General features: G+C 44.1%; 1 protein-coding gene across 1 annotated transcript in view; it reads right to left on the reverse strand.

The window, feature by feature from the left end:
• Positions 1-800: 800 nt before the first annotated feature.
• Positions 801-12,853, reverse strand: part of LOC132584010 (G protein-activated inward rectifier potassium channel 1-like) — a 42,214-nt gene continuing 30,161 nt past the window's right edge. The window contains exons 2-3 of the mRNA XM_060255778.1: positions 11,332-11,548; positions 801-1,733 (exon numbers count right to left, since the gene is read on the reverse strand). Coding sequence (XP_060111761.1) covers positions 1,129-1,733; positions 11,332-11,548 — 822 coding nt within the window. The 3' untranslated portion in view covers positions 801-1,128. The remainder of the gene's footprint in view (positions 1,734-11,331; positions 11,549-12,853) is intronic.

A 12,853-nucleotide genomic window follows, 5' to 3' on the forward strand; every position in this document is an offset into this window, starting at 1 on the left:
CAAACACTCTTCTATACAAAACAGTTCCTAACATGAGAGTAAAAGGGTGCATTCACACTACACTGACTAATGCGTTTTGCATCCGGATTTTTGCTATCCTTACACAGTAAAAATCTGGATGTAAAATGCATTTGTTAGTGTAGTGTGAATGCACCCAAAGATTCTAACTTACACTCCTTATTGACATGCTACTTTTCTAAGTCTGAGGAATTGTCTGTAATTTGTCATCAGATGTGGGATGGCCAAAACCAACTTTACCCCCTCAACTCTGAAAACAAACATTTAAGTCTAACTTTGCTGCTATAAATGATGACTGAAAACTTGAGGGGGGTTTTTTTGTAACGACTGCAGGAGGCCCGTAATTCTGTTCACAGATATGCAACCTCAACAGTGAAAGTGAGTGAATACAGTTGGATATGGAATACTGGAATAAGGTCCAGAAGAGGCACCCGAGTAAACTTATAAAGTTATAACCCTGTTTATCAGTTTCAGAAACTGTTTTGACCTGTGTTCATGGGATATTCTCAAGGCAGAGGTGGGCAGATCTTTCTTTCTAGGAAGATGCTCAGGTTTCTGTAATGACTCTGCCATGCAACCTGGAAGGAACAAACTGCAGCTGCTTCATACAGAGTCCAGGACTGGTCCATCTAGTTCATTGCTGTTTACTCTGATTGGCAGAAACTCTTCCAGGTTCTGGGCATCCCTCAACACCTGTTACTGGAGATGCCAGAAATCAAACCCAGTACCTTCTGCATGCATGGAAAGCCCGAGCTCTACTACTCAGCCACAAGGGGGGGAAATATATTCTCAGAATAATTTTTATTATAGAAGAATGGCTTCCAATCTGGTTCTTTAAAGATGGGGACAAGAGAGGGACTGGTGCGAAATGGGCATGGGTTAAAAGGAAGACAAGCGGCGCTACAGAATTCGAAACTGACAGAACCAGCTGGAGATCTTTCCTCTGCTCCAAAATCCTCTCACACAACCACTACAGTCTGTTGCAAGTGAAAGCTATGCTAGTGTAAATGGGGTCGACTCTGGTCACAAGGCCATGGTCCAGAAATTCACAGGCATAATCCGAGAGACTGAGGCGTTTGAAAGGCAGCCGGGTCCGGTCGTGGCTGTACTTTAGGTAAAAAGACTGGAGTTCATTTTCCGTAGCTTGGCAGGCAAATGATCGTCTAATCCTGCTCCCAAGGTGCGCATGACTTGGGGCTTTTGTTGAAATTCAAGGTTCCCGGTGGATCGAGCCAAGAGCTCAGATTTGGTTTTGAAGGCTGCGGATTTGACCTTTTCTCCGCCATCCTCTATGCTGCAAACGGAGCTGATCTGCTGGATCTTGAGGAGGTCACCAGTGCTGCAGGCTTTCTCGACGTTGCTGGAACAAAGACTCAAGACCCCTCTCTGGAGATCCTCCTTCCCCGAGCAAAGTCTCTTCAATTTGCTGGGAAGTCTGCCACTCTTCTCTTCAAAAATATCCAGGCCATCCAGCGAGGATATCTTGTCTCTTCTACTTCGGTTGCTCCCCATCGGGGTGTTCAAAGGCGACGGAAGTGCCAAGTTTTCCTCCTGCTCCTTGATGCTGTACGGAGGAGTTGGAACTTCAAAGGTGGCGTGGAACTGAGAATAATCCACCCGAAAGAACCCGTCTTCCAAAGACATCACTGGCAGGAACCGGTGGCCCCAGAGAACTTCATCTTCTGTGTAGGAGGTCCTGGCTTGACATGTCATTCCTAAGAGAGGGAAAAAAATGATAGAATGAGGGCTGGACTTTGGATGATAGTGCCACAGGTGTACAGTGCCACTGGAGCTCCTGGGGTTACTTATATGCAGGGTAGAATTCTAGCAGGAGCTCCTTTGCATATTAGGCCACACACCCCTAATGTAGCCAATCCTCCAAGAGCTTACAAAAAGAGCCTGTAAGCTCTTGGAGGACTGGCTACATCAGAGGTGTGTGGCCTAATATGCAAAGGAGCTCTTGCTAGAATTCCACCCCTGCTTATATGTATGTTTTTCTGACACAAGGCATGGCTTTTTTGTTACTGATGGTTGATATAATTATTGTTTACTGTTTTTATTTTGTTGGCTTTTTGATGTAAGCCACCCTGAGCCCATTTTTGGGGTAGGGCGGGGTATAAATTACATGCACGCATGAATGAATATTAGGCAAGAAGCATTTATTCAACTAATTTTTTTTTTGCCATCATAAGAACACAAGAAGAGCCTTGCTGGATAAGACCAATGGTTCATCTAGTTCATCATCCCTTCTCACACAGTAGCCAGCCAGTTCCTCTGGAGGGTCAACAACAGGGCATAGAGGCCGAGGCCTTCCCTAATAAGAACATAAGAAGAGCTCTGCTGGATCAGATCAATGGCCCATCTAGTCCAGCATCCTGATCACACAGTGGCCAACCATTTCCTTTGGAGGGTGAACAACAAGGCACAGAGGCTGAGGCCTTCCCCTGATGTTGTCTTCTGGGTCTGGGATTCAGAGGGTTAGTGCCTCAGCCACCACGGGTAGATAAGAACACTGGACTCAGACTTTGTTCTGCTGCTCAGATCAATACAGCTACCATATGAATCTTTCTTGGCAGATTCAGGTCTTTGCTGAGGGAAAAAAAACATGGTGCCTTCATGTTTGCTTGTAGCCCAATGATCTGTCCATGGTCCTGACAGGTTTGGGTTTCAGCCTTTCTGATCCACCTTGTGGACCCTACAGCAGAACTTTTTCACCAAAATGCATCTGATTTGGTTTCTGGCATTTCCTACAGCCATTCATTTGTTCATATATCAATTCTTCCTGCTCTCAGAATCAAAACTGGTGCTGTTTTCTAGAGCAATAGAAGCCACACCCAGGAAGAAAAGCCAAGCTACTATCATTTCCTATGGTAACAGGGAATGCGAAGTGATTGAAGATCCTTGTTTTCCTGGGTGGAAGAAAATAGTTTTCTCCCAAGCCATTTGAATGATAAATAGTCACAGAAGTTTTAAAAAGTTATATATAGTTCAGGAATTATGCTAAAGTTTGCACAAACTACAGTTTGGAACAGAAACCATGCTTTGAGTTTCCTGGCAACCCACAATTTAGAATGCTTCCATAATTTCGTTTCCCACCTGCTCACCCACAGATAGTTTTCAGTTCAGATAATAATGCCAAACAATGGTTGCAAATGCACTACAAATTATTGTTTCTGATTCTGCCAGTCATATGCCAAACCATGGTTTGTAAGCACTTCAAACCATTGTTTCTGATTCTGGTTCACAACCCCTGATTTAGTAATGCAAATACCACATCACAGGTGGCCAAACTGTTTTTATTGTTACTCTATTGTATATTGTGAGCTGTCCTGAGCCTGCCTCAGTGGGGAGGGAGGGAAACAAACTGAATAAACTAAACTAAACTAAATTTATCCAGCAGCTAATAACACACACCCAGTGAATGCAGCGTGTGTGTGGGGACGTATCATACCGAGTGCAAAATATATTGACATACGGGGAGAGGGGGAGTGAAGGCGGCATGGTACAGCCCAATCTCATCAGATCTGGGAAGCTGTGCAGAGTCGGTATTTGGAAGGGCGACCACCCAGGAGGACTCCTCAGAGGAAGGCAACAGCCAACCACCTCTGCCTAATCAGTTGCCTTGAATGCTCCTTGATGGAGTTGCCATAAATTCATTGCAACATGATAGCACATTCATCACGGGGGAAAGGGAGACTTACAAGGCCATCCTACACAGAGTGATTTCAGTGGGATTACACTGGAGAAGGATAGCACTGTACACTTAGCATAGGGTACTGGCTGCATAAATCCACACAGTTTCCCCATCCAGATTACCACATGGAACATCTGAACACCAGTTTATGCACTTGGCACTATCTAACAATTGCAGCAGTGTGCCTGCAGCTCTCTACAATATTTCTAGACTGGAGAGAGATGCTGTGATGGGCTGCAAGCTTATGCATGAATAAGAGACAGTGCATGATGAAATTCTCAGTGAGTGACAGGTCACGGAACTCACTATGATTGGACAACTGCTTCTAACGGTCGAACTGTGGCAGTTGGAAGCAGTTGGAGAGAGTTATTGAGTTGAAGAGGGTCTGCAGGAGAGAGTGGTGGCTTTTGTGAGGCTCTTGAGTGTGTGATTGTGTGTCACAGAAGCAGAGTCAGTTTCAGGGTAAATGTGGTGTAGCTCTGAGTATTAGAGACAAATGGGCCAAGTGCCTGCTGAGCTGTGTATACTCCCTTCTTTAAAAGTAATGTTAATATTCAGTGACAAGAAAAGCAGGATTCTGCAACCTGTATGGATTATGCAAAGCAAACATATCTGCATTTTGTGTTTCTGCATTTTTCACTGCATTGCAATAATGGATTCTGTTAGTCAGGGAGAGAGGATATGTTGCTGCTGAAGTCCTACCATTGGAAATCTCATTCAGCCACCTCCTCTGACATCTGTAAACATTGTCCACACAACTCTTCCCAGTCATGAAGGCTAGAAACTTCCTCTTATATAAAAGCTGAGATTTTCATCTCAATATTCCATCTTGTGCTCCAGCAGAATTGCAGCATACACACAGCCCTGGAGGAAGGGGGTGTCTTCAAACTTTTGCTATGGCAAAACCACTTGCTTCCCGGCAGGGCTGGCTATTTTTAGAAGAGGACAGTGCTCAAACCTCAGCCCTGCTCTCTGTAAGGGTGTAATGGATGACTTGTTGCTCCATCTGGTGACAGTCAGTCTCCTAGCAATATTTATTGATTTAACTAGATTTGCTTATGCATGCTTCATTAACCCCTTCCTTACTGTAACATTCAGCATGAAGATTCTGAACAATGTGAAGTTAAACAACATTGCTCACAAATGGACCCAAGGGTCAACATGGCAGCAGATGGGTAGGGAAAGATCTCTCCTGGAGGCTCAGGACTCAGCTCGATCCAGGACTGCCCCAGAAACTGCTTTGAATAGCAGGGATGAATATAGGAAGTCACCTTGTCAGACTGCCATTTCATCTGTCTCATTGTGGTCTACTCTTGACTAGGAGCAGGTCTCCAGGGTCTCAGGGTGAGACAGGCTTGGAGATCATTTAACTTACCCTCTTCTTCCTTCTACTAATCTTGTTTTCAAAACAAAGAGCCAATCCTAGCTTCTTTGATCTTATTGGACCATGAAGTGCTTCAGAAGATCCCAGGAGGCATCTCCTTTGTGTTTTCAGAGAACACCTGTAAGCTTCTTTGATAGGACAATGCTTGGCTTGGGACTTCCCAACACTATGTGATTGGCACCAGCTTCCCCAGCAGCCATTTTGTGATTGAGTCAGTACCCTTCCCCTGGCAGCCCTTTTGTGATGGTGCCCATTAACTGTTCTCAGAATTCCAAAAGTGCCCATGAGGCTCAACAAAATTGGGGAATCCTGAACTGTAACTGGAGACCCGGGATCCTGTGTATGCAAAATTATGAACTATCACTGACCCACTGCTCTTTCCTGAATCATTGTGGGAATAACTGAAGTTCTCTCTTTGTATGGTCCCCACTGAGGAACCATAGCTGGAGAACCCTGCTATCTCAAATCTGAGAATAAAGGCACCAGGCAGCCTGAAACCACAACGCTGTCTACTTTTTGTGTTGCTACACACTTTTATCTCTGAAAATTTAAACAGAAAATGATATTAAGAATATTTTCAGCCTGTATTAAATTTTTAAAGACATTTCCATTATGAGAGTGAAGAACTGTAATGCCTCCTTATGTACAATTGTACTTCTTGATGGCTCAGACTTTCACCTTTCGTTGTGGATTTTTTCCCTCAGGATCTAGATAAAGAGTATAGATGTCTCTTTGCCCCCTGAAAAATACACACTGTCTCTAACATTTGGATGTGGATGGTATTTATTATAAATTCACTCCCCCAGAAGAACTGGTGTGGTGCATTGTCTAAAGTGTTAGAACATGTTCAAATCCCCACTCAGCCATGAATCTCAGGAGACCTGCTCAGGCCAGCCTCTCTTTCTCAGTCTCTCTTTCTCATCCTCACAGATATGTTATGAGGATGAAATGTGGGGAGAGTGCAGCTATGTAAAGTGCTAGGAGAAAGGATAGGATCAAAATGAAATAAATAACAGCTCTGTCACGAAGTCACAGATGGCTTATGGCAACCCCATGGGGTTTTCAAGGCAAGAGATGTTCAGAGGTGGTTTGCCATTGCCTGCCTCCACGTCACAACGCTGGCATTCCTTCGTCATCCATCCAAATACTAGTCAGGGTCGTCCCTGCTTAGCTTCTGAGATCTGATGAGATCAGGCTGGCCTGGGCTATCCAGGTCAGGGCTTAAATCTCACCAGACCTAATAATATCAAACATGTTGCCATATTGCTTTCTCACCTGCATGGCCACTAATGTCACCTAGCCATTACTTGCCAAGCAAAGCCATCAGTCCTTATGGTATGATTTTAAGTATGCTGCTTTAGACAGGCAAGTTATACTGGGAGCCAAATTTTCACCTTGGTATAAATTGGAGTGGACATACTCTGGCTCAGGAGCCAGATGTGGCTCTTCCACACATATTATGTGGTTCTTGAATTCCCCACTGACCCATCAGCTGGCTGGGAGAAGGCATTTCTCTCTTTAAATCACTTCTCCAAGCTAAGCAAACCAGCAGCTTGAAGAATGCATTTAAAGTTCAAGTTGCTTTCTTTCCACATCTCCCTCCCCTGTCCCTATCTCCTCCCTCCCTCCCTCCCTCCCTCCCTCCCTCCCACTTCTGACATTTATTCTATGTGGCTCTTATGTTAAGCAAGTTTGGCCACCCTGGTATAAATGTATTAAACTAGATTATTTCAGAGCACAATAGCTGTCCAAGATCTCCTTTTTAAAATTATGCTCAACTTTCACATCTATTCATCTCCAAACAATGCAAACAGCCATGCATGGTCATTATACTCAAATACTAGTTGCCAAATGCCTCTGGGTATGTGGAGGTCCAGATCCTGAAGACCTGCTTCATTTTCTGCTGGCCAGTCCACTTTATTCTGCTCCAAGGAAGAAAATTTTAGGAACAATCTTGGCCAATTTAGGCTTTAGCACTGTGATGGAACAAGTCATATTCCTGCTTGCAGACAAAGAACCAGAGGTCTCATATCAATTTACCCTTTTGTTTTAGTTTCAAAGAAAATTCAGGCCATGCTGGTGTCAGCATAAGTCGGTTGCTTATGGGAGTCATTCTTTTCTCTTAAGAAACAAATTCAAAAATGAAAATTTTATAGGATTTTAACTCAGCATTACAGTACTGTATTGTATACAATTTTTTAGTGTCAACCTCTTGTAACGGCCATTGGCCCAATGCAATAAAATTGATCTATTCTAAGTATTTCCACTAAGGTCACATAGCCATCACTTGGCAGCCAAGCTTGGCAGCAACAGAAAAATCCAGTCCTTGCATAAGTCAAAAAGCACATGCACTGAAACCACTTGCCAGCAAAACCTTCATGGGCAAAATAAGCCCTTATAGTGCAACAATAAGCACAGCCACTAAAATAATTTAGCAATCACCTGCCAGCAAAACCTTTCAAAAGCTGAGCCCTTACATAAAACCTTGTGCATGCCCATGAATATGGTACAGGCAGTTCCTTGCCAGCAAAATGCTTTAAAGGACAAGGGAAGTCCTTTAAACAGACACAAATTGGAGATCAAACATGGGAACCATATGAGAAGTCAGTGGGAGAGCATTTCAGTCTCTCAGGATTCTTCATACCTAATCTTAAAAGCTCTAGTTCTTAAAAACAAGTGCAAAGAGCAGCTGCACTGGGAGACTGCAGAACTTGAAAGCAGTTGCTGGGGCTGAGGCCTCAGGTTTGCAAAGCCTGACTTAGATTAAGTCCCGGAGTAATACGTGCAGTGCTATTACTCTTGTCTCCTATAAGCATTAGGCTCTATTCATTTTGCACAACTGCAGATGAGAGCTGGTTGGATTTTTAGAAAAATATTCTTATTCCCAACATTGCATAAAGGTTCGTTAACATGGCACCAGAGGGGGAAAGTCACATAATTAATCTTCCCATTAATCTCTCCTTGGCTGCGAAGCAAATCGGCCTCTGAGCTAAAAACCACTGAGGAACGGGGATCCTCCGCTATTGCCACAATTAGGGTGACCTACTTGCAGGGGTTTCGCCTGCTTGGGGGTTTAGGGCAGGGGGAGGGTGGAGCACGTTGTCTGAAAAGAAGGGTATTAGTAGAGCAGTAATGTGTAGGAACTGCCAGCCAGCAGACAGACAGAAGTTGGTTTTTCTCAAGTTAGAAGTTTGGGGCTGCCCAGAGGTGGACCATAGGAGATTCTGGAATGCCAGGAGTGAAGACTGGTGGTGGTGGCAAAAGTAGGATCACCAGCTGCCTGGAGAAATAATGTCCTGTTCCTTTAATAGGGACTTTGTGGTGGTTGTTCTATTTTTCTTGTGCTGTCAAGTTGCAGCCAATTTATGGTAACCCTCTGGGCTTTTTTGTAGAAAAAGCCCAGCAGGAACTCATTTGCACATTTGGCCACACCTCTGACATTGCTATTGTTTCACACAGGGCTTTTTTGTAGAAAAAGCCCAGCAGGAACTAATTTGCACATTAGGCCACACCCCCAGACACCAAGCCAGCTGGAACTGTGTTCCTGTGCGTTCCTGCTAAAAAAAAAAAACCCTGGTGACCCTGTAAGATTTCCAAGGCAATAGACATTCAGAGGTGGTTTGCCATTGCTTGCCTCTGTGTCACAACCCTGGTATTCCTTGGAGATCTCCCATCCAAATACTAGCCAGGGCATGGGATATTAATTCTCAGGTTATGTGATTTACCTCCATGCCATGAAGAGCCTCATCTACCCATTTCTTACCTTCAGCCTCTTTTAAAGGGACAAGGCATTCTCTCCCCTTTTTGGCTACCCTAGGGGAAGAGGGATAATGTCCCTTTAACAGAGGCTTAAGATGTTATTTAACAGGTGATGTTATTTACCTCCAAGCCATAAAAAGCTTCAGCTGCCGATTTCTGCACATGAAGCCTCTAAAGGGATAGGACATTTTTTCTCAAGGCTTGGCAGATTGATGTCTTAGTGCATGTGTGCGTGTGAGAGACAGAGAGACAGAGATAGACAGACAGATAGACAGCACGCACAGAGGGCTGCTACAGAGTTCTTTTTAAACACCCAGGCTCAAGCTCCCTAGCTTATTCCACAAAATATCTGCTACCAAACCTGAGGCATAAATACCAAATGGACAGCTAAAATACCCGGTAATTGGCAAGCGTTAAACAGATTGCAAGCTTTCCCCACCAGCACAAAATCTGACCTGAATTCTAATTTTTTTTAAAGCACATTTGCAGTTTGCATTCCTGTAGCAAAAACTAGGAAGATTTGGGGCTTGCTAATACTGTGGAAATAACAACACTCTCTCTGTTCTTAGCATTAGGAGAAAGTCTGATTGGCAGGCCAGAGAAACTGTAAAGAGCCCACCTCTCTCTCTCTGTCTCTCTCTCTCTCTGTCTCTGTCTCTCTCTCTCTCTCTGTCTCTCTCTCGTGTATTGGCCTATGAAGGGAGGAGTCATTCAATCAGACCATAAGCTGCTGAGCCAGTAATACTGCAGTGATGAACTGGGTTCAAAAGCAACAGATTGGTTATCCTAAAGAGAACTGGACAGGCTAGGCTTAGGTTGCAAAGTATCATAGTAATTGTCAGTAAAGGATTCTTCTGAGCATGTGCTGAAAACCTTGCCCTCACAGCTGAATAATCACAAATTTCTTCTAAACTGTTGAGACAGGACATAGGGTTGCCAGCTGCCTGGGAAAAAAGAACCTTGTTTCTTTAACAGGAACAATGGGCTTAATTGGATGTTATTTAGCTATGGGTGTTTTCGCACTGACCTTACTCCGGAGCGACGTCCCTCTTCACCGCGCAGCGTCTGCGCGGATTTCGCACCAATTGCTCCGCAGAACCCGGAAGAGCCGCAAAGTCCCGCGGCTTTTGCGTCGCAAATGTAAACTGGTTTTTGGTGTAAGAGGCTCCCTGTGGTTAGTGTTTGGGTGAGAGACCCCCAAGGAAGTCTAGGGTTGCCATGCAGAGACAGGCAATGGTGAATCACCTCTGAACATTGCTTGTCATGAAAACCCTACAGGAAAGACTGAACAGTCTGGGCCTTTTTGCTTTTGAGAAAAAAAGGTAACTCCAAAGGAGACACAATACAGGCTTATAAAACTATGCAAGAGGTGGAGAAAGTGGATAGAGAAAATTCTTCTCCTCAAAAAGAATTTTACACAGTGGTCAACTAGCTGCTTCTCTCCCACAACACTAGAACTCAGCAATAGATTCAGAATGGGCAAAAGGAAGTTCTTTGCTCAACAAGAAAATAAATTATGGAATTCTCTGCCACTGGATGTGGCCACTGTGTGAAATAGAATGCTGGACTAGATGGAGCACTGGTCAGATCCAGCAGGGTTCCCGTTAAGTTCTCATGGAATTGACAAGCTTCTAGAACTTTGTCTTGGGGAGTGTCAGAAAACTAAAACAGACTGTTCTGGAATCGTGACTATCACTGCGGAGTATATTTCAAAGAGCTCCTTAGTTCTATAAGAGACACCAGGGCCTACATTAGGATTGCCTGAGAGCCACAACTTTTCTGAGACCCATTATCTCCCATTTTGGATTAAAATGCTTTGGAGTTTCTGCAAGAGGAAGTACTTGATGTGAGGTACTTCCTGTTGAATTAGCAGCTGCAATTGCCATTTGGGCACTATGACCCCCTTCATTGATCATCTTAATTTCTCTGGACCTGACTAGAATGGGAGTTGCTAACCTGAATTGCAGGTAGCAGGTATCAGGACTCAATACAAGAGGAAGTCTACTTCGAGTACATGGCACGGCCCTTGCACATGTGAAATACTGTCAGAAAAACAGTGCTTCTGACCATGTGATGATAGGGATACCAGCCTTCAGGTGGGATCTGGGGATCTCCAAGAATTAAAGCTTATCTCCAGACTACAGAGATCAGTTCCCCTGGAGAAAATGGATGCTTTGGAGAGTAGACTCCATTGTATTGTACCCCACTGAAGTCCCTGTCCTCCCCAGTCTCCTTCCCAAAAATATTCAGGATTTTCCCAACCTGGATCTGGCAAACCTACTCCCCCATCCCCCACCGACAGCCGTAATGGATCTGGCAACTCTAAGTGTCAAGAGCATTCCCCTTGCCTTTAAAAAAAAGCCCCAGTTTGGCCTTCAAAATCTGAGGCAGGTTTTTCAAGAAAAAGAGGGAAATGGAGCTTCTTTCTCATGTAAAATGCATTGCTGGGGAAAAATACTGGGTTCAAGATTTCTACCTGTTGTTTCGACAATCCCCTCAAGGATGACGACGATTTCAAACTGCTCACTCCGGAGGGATCTTTGTGAGAGGGCAAAGAAAGGACTTTTCTCATTGATCTCGTGACAGATAGTAAGAGGAGAAACGAGGAACAGTTGGTCTGCTCCGGTTCCGAATCCAACATCTAATTCACATTGGTCTAGTGGCAGGAATTCGCCTTCTGGTGTCTGTCTTGACTAAAGATAAACAGAAAGGAGAAAATCCCAGTAAGTAATGAACAGATCTTGCAGTTTCCAAGGAGTGCAAATTCGTCCTACCTGATAGGCAGTTCTGGAGAACTCAAAAACTTGAGTGTTATTTATATATTATTTTTAATTTACAAAACTTATATCCTACCTTTCTGCCCTTACAAGGGCCGCCAAGGTGGCTAGCACTAAAACATACATATCAAATCAAATTTTAAAACCACTAAAACCAATCAAAAAACAAATAACTAAAAAATTAAAATCTATACAATGCAGAGTTGCCAGCCTCCAAGTGGGGCCTGGAGATCTCCCATTTTTACAACTGATCTCCACCTGGCAGAGATCAGCTCTCCTGGAGAAAATGGCTGCTTTGAGGGGTGGACTCTAGGGCATTGTACTATGCTGAGGCCCCTCCCCTCCCCCTAACCCTGGCCACTCCCAGATCCACCCCCAAAGTCTCTAGGTATTTCCCAACACAGACCTGGCAAAGACATAAAAACAACAGTTAAATCATAGGACAAGAAGGATGGATCACTAAGAGAATGCCACACAAAACAACAAAATTTTCACGCGCTGTAAAATATCACATTATTGTGATAGTTGGGTTGGGCCTAATAAAAAGGGGTTATGTGCAGGGATTTTTCCCTGGGGGAATGCAGTGAAATGCAGTTCTGGAACCTCTTTGTGGAAACAAAATTCTCAAAAAATGTTTAAAAGTTCATGGGGGGTACTTGTGTGTTTCTTCTTCATCTTCCTCTTGAGAGTTCTGGCACCTCTTTTTCCAGAAAAAAAGCCCTGGTTACATGACTACATGGTTTTTCAGATTTCTCTGTGAACCAATACAACAACCTGCAACCTATTTCATCCAGTTTGGTGTAGTGGTTAAGTGTGTGGACTCTTATCTGGGAGAACCGGGTTTGATTCCCCTCTCCTCCACTTACAGCTGCTGGATTAGCCTTGGGTCAGCCATAGCTCTCCCAGAGTTGTCCTTGAAATGGCACCTTTTTAATTTACAGAGCTCTTTCAGCCCCACCCACCTCACAGGGTGTCTGTTGTGAGGGAGGAAAGTAAAGGAGATTGTGAGCTGCTCTGAGACTGAGATTCAGAGTGAAGGGTGGGATACAAATCCAATATCTTCTTCATCATCCCCTTACTTACAAGACAATTACAGGCTGGAACTAACCATTTCTGTATTATATTCCTGTTTGTTGAAGCCCAGTTATGTGGGAGAATGTTCTGAGTTGTCAGTCTCTAAAATCTCTACAAGTCAACATGTAAATGGGTCTCTCTCTGGAT

This window comes from Heteronotia binoei, chromosome 15, assembly GCF_032191835.1.
Source record: "Heteronotia binoei isolate CCM8104 ecotype False Entrance Well chromosome 15, APGP_CSIRO_Hbin_v1, whole genome shotgun sequence".
In the NCBI taxonomy this organism is placed as follows: domain Eukaryota; kingdom Metazoa; phylum Chordata; class Lepidosauria; order Squamata; family Gekkonidae; genus Heteronotia; species Heteronotia binoei.